We start from the raw sequence: 22,823 nt of genomic DNA, 5'->3' as shown, positions 1-22,823 counted from the left end.
TGTGTTGGAGACTTGGAACAATAACTGTTGAGTAGAGGTGCTTCTTCGATCACTCACTGTAACTCACATTTTATTGTTTTTACTATTAGAGTTAGAAAAAGGCCACATTTTCCCCTCATAAAGAGAAGGTACTCCGAGTACCCTCCAGTATATCACGGCAGTTTAAAGACATGCTTCTGGGGTTTGAATAGACTCAGTCACACACACAAGTTCATGAGCTCTTACCTTGTTCCCTATGGCTTTTTTGGGTGGGAAGTTAAAGGCGTCTACTTGTGGAAACTGGGTTCTCAAGTGGTTGTGCAGCTCCCTGAACTCGGTGTAACGCCGGTACACATTCCACTCATTATCCAGGATACGGATGTACACCTAAGAAAAGGCAGACACATGGCTGTCATTATCACTGTAATCATCAACAGCGGCAGCGACGTGAACAGGAGCAGCATGTCCTGACTTTAACAAGACACCAAAAAAGTAATTAAATGTGATCCTGCGGAGGCATCCAGCCAGCAGCATATGGACATTTTCCCCCTGTGAAAAGATAAGCCAAACAAAATACAGTCAAAATTATCTTTTTGAAACTCAATATATTAATTCCATCAGAAATAATATTTACAAACAGAAAGGCGAAATGAGAAACACATGAGTGGCACAGTGTTGAGTAATAATCTTCATGTTGCAGTTCACATAGTCGTCATTTGGCTCGTACAGTACATTCGACTAAAAAGAAAAAAAAATGTGATGGGTGAAAGACAAGAGTTTCCCTCATCCTTTGCAAATCTGTACTTTCACTTACACATCGCGACACAACGGAATAGCAAGAGTCTATAGACGAAAACTGTGCCGCCACCATTTCCATGCACCATTAGCCGCTTTATTCAGACTCGTGAAAGACAGAGGGAGCAGGAAGAGAGGAATGATGAGCCTATTACAGAGACACTGAGGGAGAGAACGGGGGAGAGACGGGCTCCATTTTCACAGCAGAAAGCAGAATATACAGAGACAAAAGAGTGAGCAGAAAGGCTTTGGAGAATTCCATTTCTGATACCCAAGGAAAATAATAAATAAATATATGGCTGTATGCAGGCTCGATTCAAATGCATAAATGGGGAAAGTAATTTGACCACAAGTACCATGGCACTGTACCACAGCTTCCAGGCAAATGGGGAAAAATGAAGTAAAAGGAAAGGGAAGAGGGTTGAGACCAAGCTGGAATAATGACCTGCAATACACAAAGGCCAGAGTGGCCACATTTAGGACAACGCTGCTTTCATGAAAACAGTTTTTCTCAAGTCATTAAAAACTAATAAAAACTAACTTGCATATTCAGTGGCTCCGGGAACTGTTGTCGTATAAATGGACTCCCAAAACGCAATGAAGGTTAGTCGTTCTCAAACACGGAAATTGTTGCACAAACTCTATGTTAACACACAGCCACAAAAACATTGACTGAAATAGACATTCCTTTTCAAGCCTCCCTGCAACACCTGCAATGTGATTGCATGAATCTCTATATGTATGTACACCATGCCTGTTAGTTTTTGTGGCTGGTGACCACTACACTGGTGTGACACTCCCATTCGCCATGTCTCGGACCCTAAGGTCCCATACATAGTGTTTGGTATGTAATGCTTTAAAAGGCACATCTTAAAAGTATTTCTTTGACTGGGTATCCTTTTAATGAGTGGAAACAAACAAGTCAGAGCGACGGGAAGTCTAATGTGTTCATGTCAACCACACAGAGGACTTCACATTGTTAAGCAAATGGTGACAGACTTCTTCAGTTTGAAGATGACAGTCGCATCATTTGGTGATCTTTTGTAGACTCGATGTTGCTGTGCTGCCAAGACAACATAGCAAACTTTTTTTTTTCTTTCTTTTTTCAAAAATTTGACATTTTGGACGCCCATTAAGAGGAAACCAACAGCAGGTTCTGTGAGCACCCCCAAAATGTCTCACTGCTAATGACTCGGCAGCATTGACATACCTGTCCAGACCCTGGTGATGTTATAAAAAGATATGTACAATTACTTCAATGGACTGCTAATGCATGTGTGGGATGTGAACATAAAGAACACCATGTCTACATTAGTGTGTCTACTCCCCCCCCCCCCCCCCCCCCCCCTCAACAGTATGGTCTTAGAATAGGACATACAATAACAACTGCAACAAAAGTCACTTCTTCACATTGATAAAGTGAAGAAAGTAGTGTTGTGCAAGTAACAAACTGGAGATTTTTAGACGCTATTGGAGATACTCGATTAGATACTACAAATGAAAATTAGGGACTTATTTAAGTATGTCTTCCATTACTTTTTTAAACGGGTGCTCTCAGTTTTGTTGTTCATTCTAAACATAAATTTGTGTCAGAACACTTTTTAAACTCTGTGAGTAAGTCTGTGATGATCATAAATGAAAGCAGCCATTGCGATTGAGGAGGACTTTGTTAAATGTTGTGAGTTCTCACACCTTCAACTTAATATTGATTGATTTAGCCGATTTAAAAAAAAATTTAACACACCGGAACCCAGTGTAATTGAGCATCTTTAAGCAAGTGGACTCATACAGATATCTCTGGATGGCCACTGCGTCATAAATCTGTATAATGGGACATCAGTTGCATTTTTGTAGGGATGTGAAGCAATTGTCCAGTTTCTACATTGACAAAAAGTAGAAATCGCAGTGTGGAAATTGGAAAATATTAGCCAGAGGGAGGAGTCAAGTCGATCTTTCTTTACTTCCAACCGCTTTCTCTATACAGCACATTAACCCCGTGCTACCTACCCACTTCCTTAATTACCCCCTCTGCGTCACAAAACTCCGCCCCCGGAGTGAGTTAACCCACAAATGACACTTTGTATAAATCATACTTTTAATGAATCCGTTCTGCCTTTTTCTCTTGTTGGCATGATTTAGAAAGCTGCCTCTTAAAGAACAGAGCTCAGTCAACCAGATTATTAAATGGTCGAGACCATCGGTTTGGGAGTCACACCTGTGTTAAGAGTCCCTGTACACTGGAGAAATGCAGAGAGATTCATCTGCAGTAACGACTCCCATCGTCCAGTGAGTCCCAAGAAGTGAGACAACGTGCCATAGAAATAATTTTGTTCCTGCTGCCATTTCATTTTGAGCTTGGGAGCTCATCTTCTATGTTATAAGGCTTTTATATTGGAAACTTAATTGTTTTTATATTGCTATTCTGCTTTTAAGCACCTGGCAGCTTCCTCCTAACAAGTTTTGGATTGGCAGGTTATTGGTCTTTTTCATTTTATTCTTAATCGGCTTTTAAGTTGCCACCCTGATGAGAAATCCTGATCAGTGAGCTCCTGGTGCAGCTGTTCATGTCTTTTTAAACTCAGTTTGGTCTTCTTTTTTTTTTTTTTTACATGTCTTGTCTTTTTCACAATGTCTGCATGTCTGCATATGTCATCTCTTGCTGCCACGTCAAAAAAATCTACTTAAGGGTATAAATAGAGTCACCTTGACCTAATTTCTAATGTTAATTTGACACATTAGCTGAGCTGTCATGTCGGTTTGGTGACTGGTGCATTTATTCAGTTCAGCTCAAGTTACCTCAGGACATTCAAGGAACTCGATAATTCTGAAAGTTAGCACTTAAAAAAAAACAAACAAAAAAAAACAAACTGATTTATAAACTAATGGTGAGGAGCGCAGCAACAAATCAGTTCAAACGACCAACAATCAGATCACTGTTCAAAAGAGTAGATAACTCAAATTATATTTAAATTTGATATGATTTCAAATGAACACAGAAAACTTACATTGCATTTTTCAGAGTGTCATGATGTCCAATTCATATTCTATTGTGTACATGCGTGTGGTTTAATTACAAAAACAAAAGCACTTATGTAAATTACATCTGAACATCATCCACCAAAACAACATAGTATGTCCTCTTCTAGTATACAAGAGTTTAGTGATACGATGGAGCTGGTTCTCACTCAGCACAAAAGTAAAAAAAATGAAAAGTAGCTAGAAACAAACTCATTGGAACGCCAGTAATTCTCACTGAATTGATAACTGATTGGTTACTAACTAAAAGAAAGACCAAAATCTAGTAAATTATCGTAAAAACTTGTCATCTCAGCACTTTAAGCCCAACCCACAGAAGCACATCAAAGGATTTATCTTCTTTTTTGCAGGTAAAGAGAAACTCTGACTGGGTGCAGTATGGTCTGGTTAAACTGTGTTGATCAAAGTGAAGGATAAAGAATCAGATTTAAAGAAAAGAAAAAAGAAAACTGGGGCATGACAATTGCCTCACACAAGACAAAGTAAAGCTCCTTTTACTTCAGACAGGATTTATTTTATTTTTTTTCCGGCAGCACACTGAAGGAAGCACAGGTATAATGGAAAGCTGCTTCCAATGTCTTTGTACTGCTGCTGACAGAGAGGACTTAGTCGAACTCATACATCCATGTGAGAAATTGATTTATCCAACTTTGGGTCACAAGGGCCAGAAGCCAGGGACTGTTGACCCAGGGTGACGACACAGAGCATCACCGAACCAGTCCATCAAAGAGACACTCACACTAAGGCCCCTTTTACACGTTTTCAAGTGGAAACGGAAAACGTTTGTGAATCTGTGCAAGATAAGCTATAACATATACTATTAAAATAAAGACCCAACCCAAACCCTGAATGTTTAAGCGAAACCAAATCCAACCCCGGTTTTCCTTAATTGTTTTCTTAGCTTCAACACAGAGATGATACGGACAATGGGGAATGCAGATGACAAACATACCTTCCTAACAGTGGTTTCATGAGAAAATTATTAATTTTGATTGCAAAAACGTTTGTTGCAATTTCTTCCAAACGCCCTCGTCTCCATGCAAACAGGGAAAACACGTTTTCTGAAAAACAGAGGTCAATAGCTTTTCTGCACATGTGACAGGTGATTGACAATAAAGAAAATGTAATGCTCACTCTATTGAATTTAACAGCCCTTAAACAGAAAGTACATTTAGTGCCTTTTACTACACCATTGTCTGCGCCAGTGTAAATCGATTTCTTACAGGCGCCAGATACTGAATGGACTCTACAAAGGAGGATGGCTAAAAGGCACTTCATGTACTGTTCCCCTCACATGTGTGTGTGGTTGTATTACAAAACCACATATATAGTGTCCGGGCATGCAACCGATTCATGACTATGATAGCGATCATTATGAAAATATACCTCTGTATGTATACCTTGTATTAAAGGGAAATTGCATCGTTTCAAGCACAGGGTTCTCATGTAAACAAGACATTTAGGCACAGTTGTACGTGAACAGGCCCTGTGTCAGGATTTTCACATAATTGCAGTATTTAAAGAGCATTTAAATATACCTTATAATTATTACAAATAATTTCTTCACCTTTAAATCAGAGGTTCTCAACCTTTTTTAGAGGTTACTAAATTCCCTTTAATAACAGGTGGCAGACTCATTCTAATGAACAAGAGAAAGCAGGGGTCTTCCAAATGAAATCCGTGCGACCTGGACTCAAGACTGGGAACCAATGTACTGGCATTGTCGCCACACACCTGATTCTTGACACATAATTGAAATGGATGGCAAATCCATCAATGTCACCGTCTGGGGCGAGCATCTGCACCTATCATACCATTCAGTCGTGACATGAATAACTCATGGGCATGCCTATGAAGACGGCAACATTCAATCACAACAGAAGCAGAAAACGGCGACTGATAAAACATGAGTCCCCACGCGGCCATATTTGTAAGCCGATTCGATCACTGTAAAAAGCCACATGCCAAAGTCAAAGTGAAGGCCGCACTGAGCAATTACTCTAGTGTGAACTCGAGGTCTCAACATCTGATAACATATTCCATATATGATTGTTCAACATGAGGGAAGCAAGATCTCCGGCTTTTGAATATTCCATACGGTCTACACGAGACCCCCCTACTTCACGACAGGCACCGACAAGCATGACAAGTACCTTCCTGTAGTACTTTAGAGATGGACTTGAATCCATTGTCATTTCAAATATCTGAGCTAATGATGGCTCAAAACAGGAGACTTCTTGTTCTTTTTGTTGATTGAAAATCAACTGTGAGGAATCACTTCAGTCTCAGAAATGTTATGAAGCAGTCCAATGGATTTGTATATACGAGCTGCAAAAGCAGAGATAAGATGCTAGACTATTCCCAGAGTACTTTTTTGTCAAATGGCTGCTCCCATATAGCCGCATTTGCACAGCAGGCTTAATCCACTTTACACCGTCTCATTGGCATACTTATTTATGGAAACACATTAGCCCCTGCACACAGCTATCAGCTCCCACCCCTCGACTATAATCACAAATAGTCTGTCATTATCTCTGACAAAAATCTTGGCGACATCACAAACCCACTCCGAACATTTGAACATGCTTTGATAAGTCCAATGAAACCCACCTTCAAACGGGGACGGGGCCTTCATGACGGTTCAGAGGGACCTTGTGGAAAAGAGATGATGCATTTTGGCTGTTGTTCAAAGCTGCGGTGTGATGGACACAGTACTACTGCCGCTATCTAAATGGCTCAAACATCTCAGGAAACATAATGGGCTTGATGAAAATATGACCTCAGTCGCTTGACACTAAAAGCAAACTCCACCTTTTGTCGCTGAAGTATCAACAAATTTAAATGAGCCTGTTTATGAACCAACTACTCTCATAAAATTGACTCAATTACCTGCCGTGTGACCCCACTTGCTGAGCTGCAAAGTGAAACACCTCATACATGCGATAGTGTTTTTGGCATTTTTCTGATGTAGGCCCACAAAGTTTTCTTCTCTGCCGGCACACTTTCACTCTATGATGAATGACATCAAAGACACTTGTGAAATGCAATAAGTTGCTCTGTTGAATCCCGATGAAGACCACCTGTTGCTGGGTGAGATCTTGCATCATTTTAACCCTGCATGCTTTGCTCCAGTTACGAAAATGTGTTTTTGACAAGCACAATCCAGATCATAACCTTTCTAACACAGAGTATTACATTATGTTGTCATTGAGGGTGCATTAATCACCAACAAAAGTCAAACTACCTTCAGTAGGAGTTGGCTTTTCCCAGTGTGCCAACGACTGCTTCGGCATACCGAGGTTGTTTACTACTGAGATAGATGGGTTTAAAGGAGGTTCAGGACTCATATGGAACTCAGTGAAGAGGAACATGATCTTCACATTTGATGAAAAACAAAAATAGGCTGCAAGAAGTAGTTCTAACTAACCTCTGCTTCCCCCACAGTCCTAATTCCACATGGACCATTTCAGAACTGGAGCACGTCGGTCGTCTGATTGACCATTCTCATTGTGTATATTTCCGTTTTCTCTTGACCTTGACTCAGAACCACAGATCTGTCCATAGTGATTTATTTTGAGGGTTTATCAGATGATCTGTGCCGTTACTGTGTCTGGGCTCCTGTCTGGACCGGTCCGCTCTCAGCAGCCTCGTGTAGCATCTGTCAAAAAGAGGCTGGATGCGTATTTTTAGCAGAGCACCAAGTCACTTCTGGGACAACTTCTGAAACATGTGGTGGTGCATCTGGTGGGGCGAAAAAAAGCACTGACCACACTGACCTCAATCGACTTCAATGTCGAATCTGAAATGTCATCAGGTCTGATGGTTTTCAAGAAAAGGTGTGCTTCATAAATTCAGAGAAAATCATTCCCACATGATATTTAGTTGAACTTAATTCACATTTAATTAGCACTGAGAGCAGGATATATCCAGTATAAGCAACCTAAATGAACTAACAATCTAAAAAAGGAAGAATCCAGGATGTAACACAACACAGAGGAACTAAACTATATCGTATCCCAGTCTCGGTCAGAGATGCAGAATTAAAGAAAGATGCCTTATTGAAAAAAAAAAAAAAAAGAAGAAGCTTGAGCAACACAGCTAAACTAGTCAGTATGGAAAATGAGCCACTGGTTATGTAACAAGAAATAATGTAAAGTTGGCCTCATTGAATGTAATAAGCCAATAACATAATAATGTCAGGCAACGTTTTCAAGTGAAAACGGAAATTGATTTCAGGGGGTCCATTCCCATGACAACGGTGCTCGGAACCACTGAAAATGCAACTTTCAGAAATTGGCTCCCAAGGTGGAACTCCCTCATGGTGAAAATACAATTTTTCTCCTCCAGAACCACCATAGTATCAGTATCATGACTTCCAGTCCATATTTTCCCGGTAGTTTTATAGTCGCGTCACCCGTAGTCGCAATCCATGTTATTGTTTATAGTGCATTGTCCTCTGCGTGTGTGTGATTTCAATAAAAATACTAACAGCAGCACCCACTAGTGGTCTGGCAGGGTAACAACATTGTTTTTAGTGTATAAAAACATTTTCTGCCTAATCTGAAGTTGCAGATAAGTCTTACTTGCAAGTTATTGAATTACATTGCAAGTAATTGTAATGGACAGTGTAACAGAGAGGAATCATGCTGTGGGAAAGATTAAAAACTGAGTGAAAAACCTCTGAATAGCTTTAGATGTACAAATAAATCTTCTGTTGATTCTGGACTAATTTGTTTTAATTAGAATAGGACATCACTTCAATACTCTGTAAGCTACATGTGCAGTTTGTTCACAGCGTGGATGCAGAGCAGTGTGAGCACAGTTTCGATCAAAATGAGTTTGAACCATTTACTACTATATTTAGTTTTGTCCTTCAAGCATCTTTTTTTTTTTTTTTTTTAAACAGTGAATGCCAGATGACGATTACAGAAATAACATCAGCTACACTCTGATAGTGACACTATAATAAAAGCTGTGCTCTGTGTTTTTCCCAGCCTGCTTAGATGTTAAAGGGCCAGCAGGTGCTATCATTTATTCATTCGGGGCCCCATTAGCGGACACCTCAGTAGCTGCGAGATGGTCCGAGTTCATAAATACACACTCACAATAACACATGATTCAGAGTTTGTAATTGCGGGTATGAGTCTGACGACGTTTCAGCACCTGGAACACACAAACAGAGGAGCAGGCCTCCCGTACATCTCCGCAGCTCTATCCGGGGTAAGAGACACAGTGTGACGACTCGCCAGCAAGCGAGTCCTTTGCAAGCCGTGAAATAACTTTCAGGAATAAAGACTTGAAACAGAAAGACTCTGAACAGATAATTGCAGCTTTTTCTTTGCTTGACATTTGGCTGGATATTTAGCCTGAGGGTATTCGAGTGAGCGGGTGGGAATGGGAGTAGCAGTGTGCCACAGATGAGAAATGCAGAAAGTGCAGATGATAATAATCTTTCTCCCCCCGCCCCCTCCCCATCTACACCTCTGGTTTGTCGTTCCTCGTTTTGACAAGCCGTCTGACTGTGGGAGCTCTGACTGCGGTGTGTGAAAACGACTTTCTTTCTGGGAGGCCTCTTCTTCACTTCCCAGCCAGAACAAGATGCAAGCGGCAGGTACACGTCGACCCATGGATCCATTGTGCAACATGGGACGTGAGAATAGTGGCCACCCTTAAGGCACACCTGTGCAATATTCATCCTGTGTAATCAGCATCTTGATATGCCACACCTGTGAGGTGGGATGGATTATGTCGGCAAAAGAAGAATTGCTCACTAACACAGATTTAGACAGATTTGTGAACAATATTTGCGAAAAAGTAAGTCTTTTTTTTTAGATCTTTGAGTTCAGCTCATGAATAGTGGGAGCAAAAACAAAAGTGTTGCGTTTATATTTTTGTTCAGTGTACTTCAACTGGTTCTGGCTTCATAAAACATGAATGAGAAGGTTTTGAGCTGAAGAAATAAATTGTTTAAAAAAAAAAAAAAAGAAAGAAAGAAAAACTGGCAGCTCCAGGGTCCAAAGCTGTGATTTTAACCAATATAAACCTTGAAAGAATTAAAGCCCAGAGAAAAAAAATAATAAGGCACCAGACTGTTATGAAAGAAGGGCAATTCTGCTGTATGTTAAGTAGGAAAAGAATAAGTGCGTGAGAGATGAGAGCGAGCCGCCTCAGACCAAAGCAAAAAGGAAGCAGCTCCTCCCTCTTCACGGATCATTGCAGGCCAAAACATTTACCCAATTAGGCAGAAAATAGAATCCAGGTATAGTTTTCAGCCCTCATCCAGGGAAGACTTCAAAAAGTCTTACTAAGTGTGTTTATCAAGCAACCAAAAGTGTTTGTTCAGTTTTCTATCAACATATCTCAATATAGGAAACAAACAAGGAACATGCAAGTCAAACATATGGACTAGTTTCAAAACTCCCACAAAGAAAAAATAATGGAGTTTTTGGTTTTTTACTACTTCTACTTGTTGTAAACTAAAGTTGGTTTCATAGAAATAAGCAACACTGAAATGTTGGAATTTATCCACTTAGTGAGTTATTTGAGTTTATTGAGGCACGAGTCTGGTATTACTTCATGAATACATAAAAGTTGTAAAAATCCCAGATTTCTATTCTGCTTTTTGTGTAGGATTAACTTTATTGAATTTAGTTCTATTATCCCTTCTCCAGCAGTGATTACATGGCACCCAACAAGTGCACTTACTCGCACCAACTGTCGGGAGATATAAATGAGCATTCAATCCCATTTTGTTTTGTGAATTCTCTGAAAAATTCAGTTTCAATTTGGAAACACGGCTAATCAGAGCAGAGGGCTCCTCGAATCTCTCCAAACACAAAAGGGCCAGCATGATAAACAAAGACAGGAATCACACAATGAGACAGACTCGCTGAAGAGTCCGGAGGATGGAGACAAAAAGCTGGCAGAGGGACAATGCAGACGCCGGAGAAAGACTGATTATTACCTCGAATGCAGCTAAGGTGTTTATTTTAGAAGGCTGCTGCTGCTGCTGGCATCCTACAAAATTAGACACTGTGAGAAGAGGGATCAGTGGATGCAGATGAGGGAGACAGAAGGAGGAGGAGGAGGAGAAAGAGGCAACTCCAGATGAACCTGTGTAAGAAAAATACGCCAGAAAACAGGCGAAAGGACAAAAAAAAAGGAGTGAAGAGAGGGGAGGCGTGTGGATGACCAACCAAGTATTGTTTTGATAGACTTTTAAATTATACATAGGCATATTTAAAGGGAAATTAAGGCCACATTTGCGGGACAACGTTGCGGGGTGTTCGTTTCATGTCAACGGCACTTGGAGCCACTGGAAAACACTCAGTCTCCATGGCAACGGATGGAAACAAAACATTTTCTGAAACGCTGCTACTGCGCATCACGGCCTAAGTATATAGTCCTCCTACTCATATGCAAGTAGATGGACAACAACAATAACAACTCCCGGTCTATACTGTCCTGGGACCTGGTGGTCTGATATTTGAGAGGCAATCCAACTTGTTCATGTGTCCATACGAATGTCCGTGTATTTGACATTGTTCATGTCTTCAGCTTATTGTTCTCTGCATGCGTGTGGTAAATTCACGACAAGAACAAACAGTTTGATGGTGGATTAAGTGTAATTTCTATGCAGGAGAAATACATTTTTACCACCCAGTCATAAATATAATTAAGTGCCAGAAGTGATACGGAGAGCAGACTGTACCCAATCCACACCAGCAAATCACACCCTGGATATTTCTAATTGAGCAAAAAAAAAAAAAGAAACACATTCACCTTTATATGTCCTATACTATCTTTTCGATGGAGGCGGCTGGAGGTTTATGAGCAAGAGGTGAGCTCTTAAAACTCCTAAGGAAAAAAAAAAAAAAGACTTCTCACAAATCTACCCCTCCAATTATCTCGCCCTTGACTTTTTCTCCTGTGAGAGAATCTAAGAGCAGGAAACTCAGAGAATGAGAGATAAATTAGTGAGGTTGGGATTTCAGAAACACAAATTCACATCATACAATATTTAAGTCGTTTCCCTGTATATTTTGAGAATGTTTCTGGAGTTGTGAATTTGCATTACATCCATACTCTCTTTTGTGTTGCTTGTCTGTAAAATGTGATAAAAAAAAAAAAAAGGACTGAACTGCTTTCTCAAGCTGGCTTGTGCTCATTAAAATGTTATCACTGATGTTCAAATCAAATAAGCAACGTATTCATTCTGTGACTAATCCCAGAGTGCAATCTGAGGCTTTTGAAACAAGAGTTTTGTTGAAACTGACTTCAGCTGAATAGAAAAGTGCTGGCCAGAAACATCTGCGACATAATCAGAATACTGACGTGTGGTTTGAAAACTGCAGAGACAAAAAAAAAAAAAAAATCTGACTGTATAATTTGCTGAAATTCATGGGTTGTAATGGCATCGACGCACAAAAAAGTAAAAAAGACAGTATCAGAGTCCATATATAATAAAAATCTCTGTAGCCTGAATGAAAAATAAGTGCATCCATCTTCCAATCGAACAACAGATACTGTGTTTAGACCGTAGGCCTTGAGTGATGGTTGACGGCGGCAGCAAAGACGATGGTGATTCTACATGAGGATGGACTTCACACACCAATGTTGGCAGGTGCTACACTTCTATTTAGAGCACTTTGTGGCTCGTCGCCTTGGGGAGGGCAGAAGTTCAGGATCACGGCAGCCCCTTTGAACTCAATTCAATTGAATTTCAGCAGGTTCCAGCAACGACAAACAAAAACAAATAAATTGCAGAATCATATTGGAGAGTTATTAGGATTCATTATTATGTTGAACAGAATGAATGATAACCACAGTGGCTGACACACATGAAAATGTGTTTACGCATGAGTAGTGGAGGGAAGTGGATTCTCCACCAGTCTTCAGATAAAGGCTTATTTTAACGTAAGACCAAAAAAAAAAAAACTTAATTCACTTACGCAGCAATAACAAAATTATGGATGATAAAGTAAACATTTTTTTCAAACAGTCCCTCCTTCCTCCTCCTCCAACCAGACCTTCAAAATATATAATTTATGATCATGACAGCTCCAAAACTGCATGAGCCAAGATTTATAAAGGCCAAATAGTTGGTCACTGAAATGCAATTGCTATTGGACCTTTCAAAATGGTTGAACAATTTGGCACTTGTAGAAAAAAACTGCTGAGGCTCTTCTAAAAGTCAAACCTCTTTTGGAGGGAGCAAATTCGGCAGAATTAAAATTTTTGAGATGTAACCACAGAAAAGGGAGACACACACACACACACACACACACCAAGCAGGGACTATATGAAAAAAGTTGGTTAAACCCTAAACGCCAGTTAAATTCTTAACCTGCCGTTAGCTAACCTATCGTTAAATATGTTCAAAACAAAAAAATTGTCGAGTTTAACATGTATGTATTTCACATGCTTTAGTTAGAAAATGCCAATATCTTTTGTGGTCCACATCATTTGATCTCAAAGCGACCATAACAGCAAATATGATGGGCATGGAGGTGACATTGGTGAAAAAATATAATACAAGGAAACATGCTAGTGTCTCATTGTCTCGAGTTTTTCACTTGAAGTTACTAATTATTATCTCATTCCCACGCGTTATTATTTTTTTTCTCTATGGCCAAAAAAAGCGGCAGTCCATAGGTGCGTTAACTTTAACGTCAAGATAACACCCGGTTAAATTTAACTGAGTTTTGAACAACAAGATAACAGTGCTGTTAAAGTTAACGGTCGGATAAATGTATTTAACGGCTGGTTATCGTTTAGATAAGCCAGGTTTGAACAACCGGACCCTGCAGGTTAACTGCTGGTTGAGCATGATGGAAAAATATCAAATTCTATCCTTTTTAGCCCCAAAGTGAAATAAAGCTTCTTTGTTAATATAGTTTGTAGTGCCACTTCCTTTCTTCCTCTTACAGAAGACCCATCAACACGGCGAGTTTTTAATAAGTTGAGGACTCAGCCCAAGGTGCTTCAAAGCGGCGGGTGGTAATCAGACATGAGCGCTCGACGCCTTCTATGGAAGCCACCTTGGAAAAGCTGTGTGATGCCGCAGCTTGAGGAAAAACAGGACGAGCCGCAGCTCTTATCTGCATCTTTCATCACAATTGCTTCCCTTACTCCGCTCTCTTCATATCCCGACGGCTCCAACTCCTCCCCTCTGTTCGCCCATTTCTAACACTTGACTGAAGACTCGGTCACAGTGGGAGACTCTTTCCGTCTCCCCTCGTTCGTCTGAATGAGAGATTCATTGGCAGTGTCCTGAGAGGTAGCTTCGAGCGCGGTACGAAAGTGAGGAAATGATGAAGGGCAAGGGTGGGAGGTGGAGGATGTCGAGCACAGCAGGGCTGAACCGGAGAGGGAGAAAGGAGGAGAGTAAAGTGGAGCTAAGATGAAAATGAAGACTGCGAGGGAGAGGCAGACAATCAACCAAACAAACAAAAAAGTAGGGGGGTAACTATGAATCGAGTGCATTGTGGCAGTTAAAAGGGAGGAAAAGGCAGACGGGCAAATTGTATTCCAGCCCCAGGATGTGATCAGATGTCTGGAGGCTAAAGCAGAGATTCTCGCACTCCCTCCTGACATACTTCACGGTACAACAACATCACCATCCAAATCCTGGTTCCACCATTCCCACATACTCATTCCCACAGGGAGAGAAAGCACAGACGAGTTCCCATTCTACCCCCCCCCCTGCCAAACCTAATTTTCTACCTTTGAAGTTTTTACTGAGGGGGGCCTCACTGGCAAGGTGCCACAGCACGACTTCTGCTCTGGTGGCTGGGCCTCTTTCAAGAGAATGAGCAGGTGAGAGTTGCTTCACCGTGTGAAAAAAAAGGTTAAAATTCCAGACAGATGCTGTGCAAGTAAAAGAGAAAAAAAAAATGCGTTTGATGAAACTGACTGCAGCTTGTAGAACAACAGGATAGAGGCTTGTGGCATGATGCAGCAAAACGAAAACTTAAAAGTTGAAGAACATCCTCCAAACCCGCAAGTCTTGGTTGGTCCATTATTGGGAAAAGTCTTAGCCGGCATTCATGTGTTCATTTGTGTCCTTCCTACTAGGCCTTTTTTAGTAGGAGATAATGTTATTTGTTTTTGGATCATCAGTATCATCTGGTATGTGGGCAAATATGCTCAGTGAGATTAACTATTAAAGACAGTATTATTGTAACCATGAATATTTGATTAATTGATCTGAAAATTGAAATATGTTTCCAACTAATTTTAATATTAATAAAGTTACAGGGGGGGGGAGTTAAGTTGCCAACAGAATTGCAAGCTGTAACATAAACTGAGCTTTATTATCTAAAATAATACCCAGGTCCTCCGTTACAACAATGGAACACGGGCCTTTTTCACAGAACCCCATTTTGCTATTCAACCAGGTATCTTGACATATCCTTGGCTTTTGCTATGAGAGCTGATGCATATTATCCAACAGAGGACTTTTTGTGTCTCTATGTCCCATAAAACATCCTCATTATATTATAAAATGATTGTATCACATTCAAAGGAAGTCGTATTTTGTTACAAAAAAAACATATAAAGAGATTAGATGGAGACAATGAAGCCTCAAACTGGCAGGGGTGAATAAAAGGACGATGGTTGAAGCACATATTGCTTCACTAAGAGGCGACTGCATGCGCAATATGTTCATTATCATATCCATACCTTTTCATCCCGTGCATCAATGCAGAGACTTAAAACCAAACCGTTCACACATAAATGTCTGAAAGGACTAATGAGGAGAAAATACCCGAATTCTTAACTACAGCAATTACAATTATTGAGAGAGCTGTTGTTTTTGTTGTTTTTGCTTTAAAAGCTGATAAGACACTAAAATTAGAGGTGTTGCAAATGAAGCAACATGTTTTGGGAAGGAAATTAGTAAATGTTTTTCAACACAGAAGAAGTGCTATGTTGGTACAAAATATCTTAACATCTTCATTAAAAACATGGCACTTATATGTGATGCATTTTGAGCTGATGCCCCTTAAAAGCAAACGATCACAGCTTAATTATCTCCATCAGTTAATCACACCATCAACCACATCACGTCCTGTTGAAGTGAACCTCACCCTCCCCATTGTGACTGGTTCTGGATAAGAGCACCGACTCTGCAGCCTGAAATGGAAATGTAATGTAAATTACGCTTACGTTGAAGTTGATGAGGTGCCAAAGCAGCAGAGTGCGGCAGCAAAACGCAGCCTCTGTGCTTTCCCGAGGGTGTTTCATCTATGACTGATGGATGTAAGACCAAGACAACGATTGTAATTATCAACATCATCTTTGTAAAACATTCATCATTACCATCGTCAAAATAACAGTTATCTTCTTCGTCACCAACCAGCCATTACCATAGTCATAATCACCCATGTGCGCGGCCACACACCCACACACAGACATCGCTACCGCATCACAATCGACATCACCCACATTTAAAAATGGAGCATAATTAATACATATTGGTGTATGACCTCATCTGCATAGTGGAGGCAGCTCGCCACTGTACAGCTTAAGGTCTCAGGTTAATCAAAGCGTCTCACCCTGAGCCCGTCTGGACGTAAAGCTTCCTGCCTCGGCAGTCACAAGTCTCCTAAGGTAACCCAGCTGTACAGCTGGCTAACAGAAATTAAAGGTGCTCACAGATTTCCCACGTCCCCTTTCTCTGAGGCATGACAGCCCCGTGGCAGGCAGCGGGGCACACATCTGAGAGAGTGTCAACAAGGACGCCTCAATTATTTATCGAGTGGGTGATTTATGTGGTTTCATATGGTGCATATTAAAGGCTTTGGGAGTCACGGGGACAAGCCAAAGATGGTTTACGTAACTACTATTAATTGGAAGCCTCTATCACTCTCTTTGTTTCAGAGCACAAACAGCTCCGGTTAAAGGTAATGTACTATGCATGAGGACAAGCATACACAGAATAGATAATACAAATGTTCTTTTGAAAAATGTAGTGGACCCGTGTGCACATGTTTTCTACCTACAGCAAATTGAAAGCCTTTCTATGGAAATCACATTGAAAAAAAAAAGTGTAGAGGACAAACGGAGGAAACAAATTAAACAAAGAAGTTAAAGAAGTTGCAGTACACATCATCCATTCTCATTAGTGTCGATAATATAGTTTTTAAGGAGGCTTGTTTTGAAAGTACAGTCTCTGCTTTTTGCTGATCAAACAAAACGTCTCATTTGGAATATATGCACATATATCTATTCAATGTATATGTAAAATAGCCCATGAATTGATTATTCTAAGCACTGGCATGCTCACCTTCATATAAAGTAAATATACTCATTTCCTATATTTATTATTGTGTTGTTTTGGACTTCAAGAGCAGATCTGAGCAAAAATAGGGCTTTTTATACTGTGAACAATGCTGATTTTCTCCATGTTTACCTTTGTCGCATCTGGAAAGTGATTCAAGGTTAAGTTTGTGATTCATTATTGTTGTCAAACTGCTGCGGGGGAGGGAGGGGTCCCGCTCGTTTCTGTCCCGAACTCATCATCGGAGGGCAACAGCAACCCCATCAACCCGGTTGAGAGGACAAAACGATTAGGAACTTTGGCAGCAAGAGTGGAGAAGAGATAACAAAGGGGGGAAAAAAGGGAGTAAATGAGAGAGTGAACAGGAAAGAAAAGCTTGTTTGATCAAATCTAAAAAAAAAAAAAAAAAAGGCAAGACATGGCTCAGATTTATGAAATATCTGAAGAAGAAACAGCAACAGGTAAAACTTTTTCTAAACTTACATTATCCAAACATATTTCTACACTACGTTTTGATGTATTTCTCGACCAAGTTTGGTGTCGTAGTCATTTCAGTGTTTCAGTGAGCAGATACAGTAGACTGATAGAACATCAGGATGCACACACAACCTCCACTATACTGGTCGCTGCCGAGAACATTATATTATCTGTAGCTAAAGTTGCTGCTTGTTAACCTGCAGGTTTGCATGGACATCATGCTGTTACTTTCCAACGTCTGGAGCAGCTCCAGAATGATCACTTTCGCAAACGGTACCTTCAGAAATCATGTTTGGTTTTTTTGTCTTCCACAATAAATGGGTCCAACCGGATGGGGCGTACCCTGCTTCGAGAAGAACCAGAAGGTGAGTGACATCATGTGAAAAGGGTCTAATATAAGAAAGGTATGCCAAAGATCCTTTCAGAAAGAAGATGCTTGGAGCAGATTGGGGCTACAGTCTATTAGAGCAGAAGACTCAATAGTCAGGGGGAGTCTTTATTTCTGCATCGGTAATGAAAGAGTGAGATCCATACTTTATACAAACACACCAAATATAATGAATACGTGCCAACCAGTATCAACAATCTAAGCCTCTCTGAACCAGCTCAGCATAATTTAAGGCCTACACAAGTATTGTAACAGACGATGTCATTTAGGAGCGTCGAGTCTCTGTCTTCTGATGTCAACTTTGTGCAGAAATCACCTCATCACTGTCCTCAAACAACCTCCACAGTCAGCAGATCTAAATCCAGCTACTTGAGACACCAGGAGAGTCACAACCTGAAGTTGTGGCCAAAAACCTAAATGTCAGAGGAATGTTTCCAGCAGTTTGGCTGAATTTGCTTCAATAAAAATTAAATTAAAAGCAAAATGGGATCCGAATCAGTACAACGGGAGTTTGATTATGCAAGAGACTGAGGAAAGGTTAAGTGAGCTCTATACGTGCCATTTGTTTCCCACTTTTGGTGTACACGACGGTGTGATAAGCAGCTTCTTCTTTTTTTGGCATTTTAATTAAAAAAGCATTAGTTCAGGAGCTGCGTTTATCAGGAGTTCACACAGCAAGGCAACTTGTGAAATTGTCCAATTATTCCCCAAAAGTCTAATCAGAAGGTATGATTACAGATAACTTGACAAGTCGTCCTAATTATACAGCTCTCACTTTGTTGGCAAACAAAACTTTATCACAGTTCAACAGCGTTAGCGGCAATACAAAGAGCGAATCCCTCCGACTGCTCCGCACCGCAGGTATGACACCTAATAATCAACGACCTGAAAGCTCCCATCAGACAGCGGCACAGCGGTGAATCTCCCAGCAGGAGCGCTCAGAGAGTCTGAGTAGAAAAATAGCGTGAATCACGGTTCAAGGTTCTCATGTTTGGTGGTATATGAAGAAAAACTGAGCCACGTTGACTTTTCCAAAACTAAAAGCCGTCCGGCTTCATTTCGCCACGCCGCCACCAGGGAGACGTGACCAAACTCATCATTCGAGGGACAATCAGCCATCAAAAGACACATTATAGAGCATCACAATTGCACGAGAAAGACGTAAAACGTATGGCTGTCGGCAGTAACATGTTTACTGTGGGCCGTTAAAATGCAAGCGTAAGGGGTTATTTCCCAGGGGAACGTTAACAGCATGGGTTGGTTTTGCTGCCATGTAAACAGGAAGCGGTCGTTTCTGCCTCATCCACTGAACAACAGGAGTCCTTTCGTCCCTATAAATCTATATGACAGATTTAAATAACTGAATGATTGATGTGCACCGGCAGCAACCAATCATCTGATAGCTGAAATATTTTAAAACAAAGTTTTCTCTCTTCAACAATGAGTAACAATATAGAACAAACAGTACAGACAACTGAAGTGGCTGAAGTGACTGAAGTGTTTTGTGAAATCTATGTGAAGGCAAGCTTGGTCTCTAGTGAAAATGTGTACTTTTCACGGCCATCAAGGCACATTATTGCTCTCGACTCGAGTTTGGGCCTTGGTGGCTTTTGTGTGGGGTTGTCCTGTTCAGCCCGAGTGTCTTTCCTCACATACTCCAGCCTGATCCCACAGTATAAAAAGATTCCTTTGATATTGGCGACTCTAAACTCTGAATAACTTTGTATTTGCTCTGTGATGGTGAGGACCCTGTACTGGGGATACCGTGCTGATTGTCTCGCGTCAGCTGGGATAAGTCTATCCGGCAGATGGAAGAATGGATGTCGTTTAAACTGAATGAGTTTAGAAGAATTCCCTTCATGGTACTACTGATGAAACCACTAAAGCTAAAGATGTCTTTTTCCTTGACACTCCAGCCCAAAAGCTCTCGTTCCTTCAGTGTCACGGTCTTCTCTGGTGGCCTTGTTGCACACCACAGATCACAATGGCAAGCAGGCAGTCAACGATTAATTTTTCTGTAAAATAGGCCCTCCTCAGCCTTTGTCTGACGCTCTTCACGAAGGTGTGGAAAACAAAGATAATCCTGTTTTCTCCAGAGGACTCCTTGTTCACCGACGCCGTGCAGACAATGATTCCCTCGATCCTTTCCTAATAGCCTCCATTGTTGGCACTGTGTGAGAAGGACACCCTGTGTTGCAGTGTTTGGTATAATTCTCTCATTATGCGTTCAGAAAAATGAAACGGAGTGATGGATGGATGAAGGCCCAAAGGTAGAACACTCCACAAAGACCAGAACTCAAAGTGATAATGGAGTGAATCTATCAGTCCTGCTTTTTTTGGTGTCTTCATACAGTATCCTTCTTTAACCATTTACACACCTTAGATGGAAGTCATTTCAGAAAGCTCAGACATAAAAGTGGATCTGTAGACATGCAAAGAAAGAAAATGGAGTACGAGCAGTTCCAAAGTCGAGCTGATTCAATGCAATCTGAGATAGAGGAGGGAGACTGATATGGAGGTTGAAAAGGAGGACAGACGGAGGGAGGGATGAGGGGAGAAAGGCAGAGCCGAAAAAAATCAGGCTTTGAGGGACACATAATGTGAGAGGTGGTGGTTAAATCAGCCTTTCCTCCTCTCTGGATGCGTCTCACAGCAGCTCTGAGCTGTTAGTGTGCTTATTTTCAACCACAAGGTTGCTGTGACCTAAGTTAGGCTCCAGCTTCGAAAATCCCATTCTCTCTCAGAGCATCCCGAAACCCTCTCTGGCCTTGGCTACGGCCCGTTGCTCTCATCACTGGTTCCATTGTACAAGGATATTTGTGTGTATGTGTGCAAATGGGACAAAAAGAAAAAGAAAATGAATAAAAAAAATCCATGCAATCGCCCGAGGGTCTATTAAAGAGACCCCTGCCCTCTTCCCATGATGCTTTCAGGTCTTTAAGAATGTTGGCTCAGTGTTCAATCATCACAGCAACCTTACCTGAACAACAATGACTCGGATAACCTTGGCCATCCATTAGCCTGTCTAAGAACAAAGGCTGCTTCCACAGGGATCCATTAGACGAATATAGTTCTGGGAACGGATGTATCCAATACACCAGATGGGCTGTGCTTTATACCAGCTCCAGGGCTGGACAGTAGTCTCTCAGAGACGGTTTTTGAGAAGGAGGAATTAGACTAAATCAGCACAACACATGGAAAACGTTGTGCTTTGATGCTGGAGTCTATCCACAAATCCACACCTGCAGGTGGACGATGATTATTGCTGAAAGGCTGGAGTATATATCTGCACACGTCCATGTGCTACTCGTACTTTTAAGTATCATCAATTTGGGTTCATTTGGAAAGTGCGGGATTTCCTGCACTGCTGAAAAAGGCATAGATTTTCATTGATTTCATTTTTCCCGCATTGTTTTTTGCTCAAACTGGAAGCCAGCTGGCAACTTCTAGTGTTTATTGCAAAATCAATTTGCAATGAACTGTTTTTCTTTTCTGTCTACAAAGCATCATCCTGCAAGTCAAAATGTAAAAGTTACCAAACAGCAGGGAACAAGGTGCTCCAGCAGCACTGGAGCACCATTTTAACACGAACTGCTTTCCAACGAGCATTTCAGCACCACTCGTTCCAGGAAAATGAAAATTCTAAATTATTTTTTATCAGGGGCTGAGAGACATTCATAACTCAGTGTCCATCCGGATGAATAAAGCGTACCAACCAAAACAATCTGTTCGTAATGAGAAAAAATTGATTTTATTTCTCAAACACAGAAATTGTGTCACACAGCTCCAAGCTCCAGTCCTGAATAGTGAATTTACATCCATTATGTATAAGTGGAGTCGAGCTGAGCCTGGTAGCCAGCCAGTACTGACTATCAGTCAGAGCTAAGGAGGTGTCACCTGTCTTTCCCTGTCCCATATGGTTTCCCCTGAATAACGCTGCAGCTGTACCTCCTGGCTAAAGAGCAGATAATAGCAATGTGTCTGTCTGGGGGGGGTGTTCGCCTTGTGTCCCTGTGGTGTGTCCACTATAGCCGTACTTACATGTTTTTCAGGCGATATGTTTGTCTAACCTCCAGGAGGATTCATGTCTGAAAATAGCCGCGCGCGTGTGTGTGCTCTTGTATCTATGTGACATCATATTTATGTCTATGCCATCAAAAGTATGTGTGTGTATCCATGTGTGACAGTACATCTTCCTGTGTGTGTGTGTGTGTGTGTGTGTGTGTGTGTGTGTGTGTGTGTGTGTGTGTGTGTGTGTGTGTGTGTGTGTGTGTGTGTGTGTGTGTGTGTGTGTGTGTGTGTGTGTGTGTGTGTGTGTGTGTGTGTGTGTGTGTGTGTGTGTGTGTGTGTGTGTGTGCCTGTGTGTAAAACCCAGGGACGGCTGTGGGGACAGAGCCGAGGTGTAACACCTTGTTAAAGTGACAGACACAGTAAAACAGTCACTGGGGGAATGAGCTGCTGTTGTCTACTTTGCTCGATACCTTGACAGGTACAAGAAGAAGCAGCAGTTCAGTTTGTTAAGCCGCTCTCCAGTGAAGTTCCCAACCCACCTCACTTAGATAAGTACCTGGCACAGAGCTTGGGAAACACTACTTTAGCTCAGTGTTGTTGTGCTATTATGAGTGGAACGATTGCCCCTGGTTTTGATAAGACTTGATTACATAGTAGGAAGTGACACAGGCTGTCATGGGAACTGAAGTCACTATTTTGGGACATATTTGGGTCTTGAAAATGTCTGGCAAGGCACCAATCGATGACAAGAAACTTCAGCTATGTTGCTGGAATGACACAAAAAATAAGCTTTGTTTTGGTTTTCAGAGATTTTAAAGAAAATAGGGGCAACATGCATGCAAGTTGTGGGTG

General features: G+C 41.1%; 1 protein-coding gene across 1 annotated transcript in view; it reads right to left on the bottom strand.

The window, feature by feature from the left end:
- snx29 (sorting nexin 29) overlaps nucleotides 1–22,823 on the bottom strand; it is a 139,048-nt gene that overhangs the window by 24,200 nt on the left and 92,025 nt on the right. The window contains exon 19 of the mRNA XM_080516901.1: nucleotides 226–366. Coding sequence (XP_080373027.1) covers nucleotides 226–366 — 141 coding nt within the window. The remainder of the gene's footprint in view (nucleotides 1–225; nucleotides 367–22,823) is intronic.

The sequence above is a fragment of the Blennius ocellaris genome (genome assembly GCF_963422515.1).
Source record: "Blennius ocellaris genome assembly, chromosome: 21".
NCBI lineage: Eukaryota > Metazoa > Chordata > Actinopteri > Blenniiformes > Blenniidae > Blennius > Blennius ocellaris.
The sequence above is the reverse complement of the archived record's forward strand: the minus strand, read 5'-3'. Positions and strand labels throughout refer to the sequence as shown.